The 9,391-nt window shown below is 42.8% G+C and overlaps 1 protein-coding gene across 2 annotated transcripts; it reads left to right on the plus strand.

The window, feature by feature from the left end:
* The first annotated feature begins 319 nt into the window (after positions 1 to 319).
* On the plus strand, positions 320 to 6,648 carry P2RY1 (purinergic receptor P2Y1). Of its 2 annotated transcripts, none has more exons than XM_081531891.1 (2): positions 320 to 2,113; positions 4,294 to 6,648. In XM_081531891.1, exon 1 carries the CDS (start codon positions 955 to 957, stop codon positions 2,074 to 2,076), a length of 1,122 nt encoding a protein of 373 aa, XP_081388017.1. In that variant the 5' UTR covers positions 320 to 954; the 3' UTR covers positions 2,077 to 2,113; positions 4,294 to 6,648. The 2 variants fall into 2 exon arrangements, with proteins under 2 accessions (XP_081388017.1, XP_081388007.1); XM_081531881.1 differs by having other exon boundaries at positions 4,537 to 6,648.
* The last annotated feature ends 2,743 nt before the right edge of the window (positions 6,649 to 9,391 follow it).

Genomic DNA, 9,391 nt, shown 5'->3' on the forward strand with positions numbered 1-9,391 from the left:
AGCCAAGGAACGCTGGCGGGCCAATCGCTTCTCGGCAGCCAGCCCTAGCCCTGACCATGACCGAGTGCGCCCCGCGTCCTAGCCGACTCCGGTAGTGGCTCCGGGGCAGAAGCTGAGCGCGCCGGGCCAGGGCGAAGACCAGTTCTCCCAGAAGACGTCTCCTGCCCGGGGCGAACACCCTGGAGAGCGCGGGCAGGCAGCCGGGCGGACTTCACGGAGGCACGCCCCCTCTCCTCCCCGAGGCGCGCGGACTCGCCCGGCGCCCAAACTCCGCCCACCCTCGCGGGGAGCCTGCTCGCCCTCCGGCCGCCTGCACTCCAGACTGAGCAGGTCTCTAGAAGGGCCTGCGAGATCACCCAGACTGCGAGCCGGACGCGATCCACAGCGCACGAGTCTGCGGCCACGCGCGCTCCGATGGCCCTCAGAAGCTGAGGGCAGCGGGGCGCGGGCCCTAGACCCGAGCTGCTGGCTTGCAAGGTAGGGAGAAGGAAGATGCCCAAACGAAGTTGATCTTCGGGGGAAGGAGGCTGGGACGCGCCCTCCCCACGCCGGAGCGCAGCGCAGCGAATTTGGCTCAACCTCACTGAGCCCCCCGGCGCGCTCTCCGGCGCGAACCTGCGGTCCCTGGGGAAAGCGCAGTCGGAAAGTTGTCGGGTGCGGTATCCTGAGCGCCCTGTTGTGTAACCTCGGCGCTGCCGGCCGGACGGGGAAGTTGCTGGTCCACCGGCCAGCCGTGTTCGGTCGCCGCTCGGGGCGGATTTCATGGCCCGCGGCGAACGCGGGGCCGGAGCCGGTGTGGGCGAGCCCCCGCGCGCCCCCTCCCGCAGGGATCCCCGGCTCCCGCTCGCGTCTGCTCGCCCGCCTTTCCGATGCTCGCTGCGCCTCTCGCCGCCGCCGCCGCCCTCCTGCCACCGCTTGTCCCTTGGAGCCGCCGCCTAAGTCGGGGAGGAGAGAATGACCGAGGTGCTGTGGCCGGCGGTCCCCAACGGGACGGACACTGCCTTCCTGGCCGACCCTGGTTCGCCCTGGGGAAACAGCACAGTGACTTCCACCGCCGCCGTCGCCGGCCCGTTCAAATGCGCGCTGACCAAGACAGGCTTCCAGTTCTACTACCTGCCAACCGTCTACATCTTGGTGTTCATTATCGGCTTCCTGGGGAACAGCGTGGCCATCTGGATGTTCGTCTTCCACATGAAGCCGTGGAGCGGCATCTCCGTGTACATGTTCAACTTGGCCCTGGCCGACTTCTTGTACGTGCTGACTCTGCCGGCGCTCATCTTCTACTACTTCAATAAGACCGACTGGATCTTCGGGGATGCCATGTGCAAGCTGCAGAGGTTCATCTTCCACGTGAACCTCTATGGCAGCATCTTATTCCTGACCTGCATTAGCGCGCACCGGTACAGCGGCGTGGTGTACCCGCTCAAGTCCCTGGGTAGGCTCAAGAAGAAGAACGCGGTCTATATCAGCGTGTTGGTGTGGCTCATCGTGGTGGTGGGCATCTCCCCCATCCTCTTCTACTCTGGCACCGGGATCCGGAAAAACAAAACCATCACCTGCTATGACACCACCTCAGACGAGTACCTGCGAAGTTATTTCATCTATAGCATGTGCACGACCGTGGCCATGTTCTGTGTCCCCTTGGTGCTGATTTTGGGCTGTTACGGATTAATTGTGAGAGCTCTGATTTACAAAGACCTGGACAATTCGCCTCTGAGGAGGAAATCCATTTACCTGGTGATTATTGTACTGACTGTTTTTGCTGTGTCTTACATCCCTTTCCACGTGATGAAAACAATGAATTTGAGGGCCCGGCTGGATTTTCAGACCCCAGAAATGTGTGCTTTCAATGATAGGGTGTATGCCACTTATCAGGTGACAAGAGGTCTAGCAAGTCTCAACAGTTGTGTGGACCCCATTCTCTACTTCTTGGCAGGAGATACTTTCAGAAGGAGACTCTCCCGAGCCACCAGGAAAGCTTCCAGAAGAAGTGAGGCAAACTTGCAGTCCAAGAGTGAAGACATGACACTCAATATTTTATCGGAGTTCAAGCAGAATGGAGATACAAGCTTGTGAAGATGCAAGAATCCCCAAACACCCACTTTGTAACATGGTAGGATGCTTCATAGAGCCAAGCGCTTTTTTTTCCCCTTTCAGTTTCTAGTAAGTTTAGAGAAAATTCAAACTGAGAAAGCAGTGAATTAACAAATAAAATAGAAGTGGAAATGCCTACACCCACACTTAGCTTGTCTGGATTTGCTTTCTAACCAGAAGTTAGACTTCTGGTCTAACTTCCTTCACTCAAGGGCTTCCTTCTTTCTAACCAGAAGTATGTAACATAAAATTATACTGCCCTACTTAAATATTTACTTTCTCTTCTGCCTTTAAAATTTGCAAACTCCTCTTTAAAGTGTACACGAGTACTAAAGCTATTTGGATATTAATATTTTCTCCAAGAAAACTGACCACCTGGAACCTGAGTTTGTGATTTGTCTAGTCTTTATTGTCTTTAATAATCTGAGGTAGGAACAAATTGAAACTTCACAATCTTAGATTAGAGTCATACACCAAAACACTCAAGTCAGTTCATTCAGTAGCAGATGAGCAGATTGCTGCTGGGTGTCTTTTTTTGATCCTGTAAGCATAGGTGGTAGCTGGCTGAATTTCTCTGGAGAATTGAATAGAAAAATCAAGTCAATGAATTTACAAGTCTCCAAAGTGATTATCTCACAATTGTTTCTAGAAAACTGCTTACTCTGTGTTGGGTGCTAAATGTCTGTGGATGGAATCATCTGTATATTATCTTACAGGTAGAATGCCTTCAAAATAATCTAAGTGCATGTACTTTCCTTGTAAACACCACAAACTCTGTTAGACTTCCTGTGACAAAGAACTTTTACTTGCACCACTGCTGTGCAGTGCCCAAGGAGTATGTTTGTGTTCCAGTACAAATGCTCACTTCCATCTGTAAAAACAATTTTAAAAATCACAGATAAATGACAGATCAAAGTTGAATAGCTATTAGCAAGTTGAGGGATGTCGGCAGGAGGGAGAGTGGTTGATAATCATCCATAATGCATAGCCTGCAAGCATATTCTCAAATGTATGAGGGACCAAGAAGGGAGAGATGACATTTTTAGAATAAGGGTTTTACTTTAAATTAATTATGGTGTAAAAGCTCTCTCTTTCTTTTTTTGGCTTCTTCCAAATGCTGGAAAACATGGAATGCAGTGTAACAAGAAGGCAGAATTTGCATGGATTGTGTTGGTGGAATGAGGTGCTATAATGCTTTGCTGGGTCTTACATCCTCACTTTTGAAGGGAAAACTCCAAACATATGGGAAAGGGAAATATGAAGAATTAAATTTAAATACTTGAAGTACCACAGCACTACAAAGTGAGGTGTAGAAACTACTAATCAGACTAATAATAGTTTAAGCGAATACTACTGGAGAGTGTTTTATATTTTACCTCTGTCAGGGAGTAATGACTAATCTATAAAATACTTCAATAACTTTCATAATGATTTTCAGTGAATACTGAATTGCTGCATTTCTAGCCCTTGAAATGGTCAGATTTGATACATCTGGAATAATGAGTGAGGTGACCATTTACAACACCAAATAAATAAATCCGATATCAAAGGAATTTCTCATGGTGAAGACACGCCAACAAATTAGCATCAGAGTCTGCAACTGATGGTGGGGAAACTTGCTTGAAAGCACTTTATATGTAGAGCAATTTGGGGCTGCATCCAAGGTAAGAACCTTAGCGCCCTGTGGGACCTGGCGATAAGAAAGTCAGAGCTGGGCTTCAGTTCTTGCAGCATCTGGATGGATTGCAGATTTGTGAGCCCTTCAGTTTCTTACACTTTCTCCGACTACTAAGACCAAAGAATAAAAGCTGAAAAGCTGTGTTTAACCATCCTAAAGAGTGTGACTTTTTCCCATGTTCAGTGTTAAAGCATGGGATTATAGAAACCAAATCAAGCGGAAACCTTTCAGATGTCCTACCTACACCTCATTTTGAGGCAAGAGAAGTGTTAGCTAGGTTCTCCTTTGACTAGGATCCTGCAGTGTTGTCTGTTGTGGAATCCTAAAAGAAAAAGACTAAGCTATGTCATGAATATATTACCGCTGTCAAATATCATGTGCAGTAAGGCATGATTAATACCACTAAATTGGCCAGAGTGGAAATACCAAAGCCCATACCATCCTTGAACTCGAAGGCTAATGATACACATTTCTATAATATTCCTTTACCATTTTATTTACTTGAGTGTTCTTCCTTTTAGGTCTGAAGATGCCTGGCCTGGTTTACAGTATATGTTAGGTACATTGATTCAGTTTCCAGGGAACTTTCTTTTGAAGTGTGGCTCCAGTGTGGAGGTGAACAGGGACTAGAAATGCCCTTTTACTTCTTGACATGCTATTTCCACAGTGTTTCTTCCTTAGTGTCATACATCACGTAGTGGACAATGATGACATGCAGTTGCCTGCCTAATAGTGAAAAGAATGATCTCTCTAACCCCTTCCAGGCACGAAGTGGTCTCTGGGATGAGTCTGCTAATGATGAAAACATACCAAGGGTCAAGATAAAGCAGTGATCTATTGGCTGAAGATCTGATTCATGACTTGTGATAAAGAGTGGCTATTTTACCAGTAAAGGCAGAAATCTGCTGGCATTTTGATAAAAAGGCAAGCTAAAATTATAGAATGTAACAATTAACTAAATTTCACACTACAAAACTGAATGCCAAAGTGTTTTATGGCTCATCAGTCGGCAACTTTGACCCACTGAACATCAGTGTGTGTGTTTGCATTGAAATGCTAAACACACAGACCCAGGAGAGATACAGCATGAGAGTAGAATTTGGAGCTAAAATGGTGATATTGCCTATTGGCCAGCTGTGGGACTTCTTGACCCTGTCAAGACCACTCTCCGTGAATTAAAAGGGTTGGATGATATCCATCTGTTGGGGCCTTAGGGGATGTCGTAGAGAACTACAGGCAGCCAGAGGTGCGTGAAATCTGCTACTGTATTTTCTAGGACTGCTGGATGCCAGTCCTTGGCTGAAAAAACTCGTACAAAGTTCACCAATTGTGAAATGGATATGACCTGTAAGTTTTCTGTCTCCTCAGGGCAGTGCACTATACTGCCTCTGGATATCAGAGATGTCAGTGCTTACAGCAGCTGGAATTGGACTCATGACAATAAAGGTGTGTAACTAGTTAGAGATATAGTAAAGCTTTAACTTTGCTGGTCAAATTGTAACTATCATAATAGTATTTATTGATGAAGCTCACGGTCCTTCCATTGTACAGATTGAAAAACTTTCTTGAAAGTTCCAACATACTGATGTAAATTATATTTATTACAATGTATAATATTAATATGTCACATTTGTGTATTTTACATAATGTATGATGCATAAAAATGAGTTACTGTATATTATGATGCTTTTCAAATATCAGTATCTTGAAATGTCTTAAGTTTTCAGATTTTTTTTAATCTAAAATATGAAAATCTGTTTTGTGATACAAGTGATTCATTTTCTCTAGAAATGCTTTTGCACGTTTATCTTTTTATTTAGGGTTCTTCCTACATAGACACAGTTTAGTGTCAAACTTTCATTAGGATCAATAGTAAATACAGAATATCTTAGCCAAACTGGGTCTGTATTGTCTACATTTTATACACTATTATAGAAGTGTTTATATTGTCTTTTCAATATGTTTGGAATTGTATCCCCAAATATAGTCAGAGCTTCCCATTTCTAATTGCAAAAGGTTTGTCCTAAATTCACACGACATCACTTATGTTTTAGAAGTCTAGTGAGATGGGCATTATAGATACAATATTAGCATTTAAGGAAATACTTAAGGGAGATGGAGAGAGAAAAAGACAGCTTGTGTAATCAATTAGTCTGCTCATTTCTGCTTCAGTTTTCATGTTGTGTTTCTTCTTAAGGTGAAATAGCATAATCTTAATTTCTTTGAGATGAAGTTTCTAAGTAACACACTACCAGCAAGTTCAACATTGCTAGTAATTTTAATGTTTTCTCTGTTCATTTGATAACTTTAATTCCAAGTTTTACAATAATATCTATATATTGTTTGGCTGCTGAATCCTGTTACAGTTTTTTAAAAAATTTCTGTTGTACATTGTATTATACACATCCTTACAAATTAATATGAAGGGGAAGATATATTACATATCAAAAATTGTGGATTTGAACTCTAGTATGTGTTAGTGCTTTTGCAAAAATGTTTATTTTTATAATATCTGTGATTTTAATATAGGTAATTGAACTAGATTTCTTTGTGATGAATAGTGCCATTGAATGACTGGTATGGAAACAGTGTTACTTGACATTTTGTGCTTTCTCAGGTTTATCTATATCAATGGTAGCTTAACAGAGTCCAGACTAATTGTGCATAATTGTGTTTTAAAAGGAATGTACATTTCCTATAAGTTTGCATGCAGGAGTGTACAACTTGGAGTGTGTGTGTGTGTCCACAGCATGGCAGCCAACTTTGTATCTGCTGTTGATAATAACAGCAGAGCTTTGGTATAATCGTGGTCATTAGAATTATACCTACCATAGACAGTTAAAACTGAAAAAGTCTCAATAAAACTATGAAATGTGGTCTGATGGCTTCTATGTTATTATAGTATTAATACTTGCAACTTTCCTCAATTTTTGACCTGTACTGTTATGTGTGTGCATACTAAGTTGCTTTAGTCGTGTCTGACTCTGTGCAGCCCTTTGGACTGTAGCCCTCCAGGCTCCTCTGTCCATGGGATTCTCCAGGCAAGAATACTGGACTGGGTTCCCTTCCCCTTCTCCAGGGGATCTTCCGGATCCAGGGATTGAACCCGTGTCTCCTGCAGGTAAATTCTTAACTGGTGAGCCACTGGGGAAGCCCACTGTACTATTATACTGGCTGGCAAATACTATAGGATGTATTGAATTGGTATAGGCATCTCTTAACATGCAGCCTGGACTGTAAATAGTGAAGTGTTAAAAGAAAGAATGCTGGTACAAGATTACTGATAAGATCATCATCATTTATTATTTAATTATTAACAGGAACTTGACGATTCTTTCAAGAAAATATGGAATACAATCTTAATCATATTTCTCATACTAGTGTTCTGTGTTTAAAATGTCAGCTGTAATCTAATGTAATGTAATGCCTCCTGTAATTTTTAATCCATGGAGGTAGTCATTCTAATAATCCTTTGTGGTTTCTATTTATCTATTAGCCTACACTGCCTGCTTCTTCCAAGTGTGTGTGTGTGTGTGTGTGTGTGTGTGTATAGCTATGCAGTGAAAAGCTGTACGTGGAATGGACACATGCTTAAAGCATTACTTTATTTTTTTTAGTGGAGAAGGTGAGTACACAATTGGTCCCTCATTGGATTCTTTTGGTTGTCTGCTGAGACAAGTCCCCTATCACAAAATCCTGTGGATGGAAAAATGCAGATCTCTTGCAGCCCCTAAGATACTGTTACTCAGTTTTAACTCCTTAATTGGCTGTCTACTCCTTATTGGAAGTGTACTATCCAGACTTCACCACTCAGAAATCCTGACTTATTAACATCAGTTTTGGTAAAGTTTTCTGGCTGTGTACATGTTTGTGTGTTTTGTTTAGTGCATACATAGAAATTATACAGATAATTATTTTTCTGATTTAGGAAGAATTTGCCATAAAGCTCTGGGCACCCTGCGATTTTCAAAAACACTTCGGGATTGCAGTCAGAGAACCTTCTCTCTCCACAAGTAAATATACTGTGTTTAATTTCTCTCTCTGATGAACTGGAAAGTTTATATTTTCTTTTCAGGAGGTTTAAAATTTTGCCCCCAAATATGGTCCCAGTTTCTGTTTCTAAATGTAAAAAGCGTGTCCTAAATTCAAAGTAGATCTGTTGTGGTTTAGAAGTCTGATGGATGGGCCATTTAAGACACAACATATGTCACTAGAAATTCATGTAAATATTAATACTGTGCTTACTTGCTTTAACCCTGCAAGGTTATGTGGCTTTGGGGTAGACCGTGGGGACTAACATCCCCAGCCAGCCTGGTTTCTAGGACTGATGATCCAAACGACAGCTGTGGATGGAGTCAGGCCCCTGGGCTGAGCAGCTGACAGCACTGAAGTCCCTTAGAAATGGACATGGGTAAGAAGTGGCGGGGTGGAGGCATGTGGAGCAGTCAGTATTGCACTGAGGGGGAAAATGCCTTTCCTGCTTGCCAGATGAGGGGGATCACCTGTGTGAAGGTAGAGACCCCTTGATGATAGATTAAAACAGAAGGAGGTTTTGGGGATGATCCCACCTGGTCACCACCTGAGAGTAAAATTTTCATGGTTAGAGGTGGAACTTGCAAAAACTCAGGCTTCTCTTTCCTATTAACACATTCTTCCCACCTCCCAGGGCTCTCCAAACTGGATCTTGACCAATAATGGGTCAAAAATGAGTATAGTGGGTTATGATAGACACTCTTTCACGTAATAGAACAGATCAGAATCTGTAGTCAGTGATTAAGGCTTTGTGATTTCAATTTCAGACACACACACACATGCACATGCTCACATATGCAACATAATGTATTATACACATGTACTTGTATCCTGGGTCACACTGGACATTTAATTTCTTACCAAGGACCTCGTCAAAAAAGTTAAAAAATGACACTACTCTACAAAAAAGGTATCATGGAGTTACGGAATAGGGCATGAGAGATTGTTTTTCAAAACTCATTTTAAATCAACACAAAGAATCTTAGTTATTCATTTTGTTACACGCATTCTCTTTTTTTAAATGTTTTTTTCTCTAGATTTCATTTGAAATTCCCAAAGAGAAGACTAAAGCAGAATTTAGCCTACATCTAGAGATGGTTATTTGCAGTTAAATATAGTATAATTGAAACTCTGTAAACTTTGACAGCTTAACTCTTCATACTATTACCTCAGTTTTGAGCAGTTAACAGCAAAATAGCAAATGTCCACTATGTGTAAGAGCATTGGCTTTGCAGTCAAAATACCTTAGGTTTGAAGCTATCTCTGCCATTTACTACTTCTGTATCTTGGGCAAGTTACTTCAACCATCTTGGTTGAGTTTTTCTCAACTATAAAAGGTCTGTAATAATTTGCATCTCCTAAGGTATTTAGAATTAGTGAAATAAAATATGCAAAGCCTACCATACAATGCTGCTGCTAAGTCACTTCAGTCGTGTCCGACTCTGTGCGACCCCATAGACGGCAGCCCACCAGGCTCTGCCGTCCCTGGGATTCTCCAGGCAAGAATACTGGAGTGGGTTGCCAGTTCCTTCTCCAGTGCATGAAAGGGAAAAGTGAAAGTGAAGTCACTCAGTCGTGTCCGACTCC

This window comes from Giraffa tippelskirchi, chromosome 2, assembly GCF_054371585.1.
Source record: "Giraffa tippelskirchi isolate mGirTip1 chromosome 2, T2T-mGirTip1v1.2.pri, whole genome shotgun sequence".
Lineage (NCBI taxonomy): Eukaryota > Metazoa > Chordata > Mammalia > Artiodactyla > Giraffidae > Giraffa > Giraffa tippelskirchi.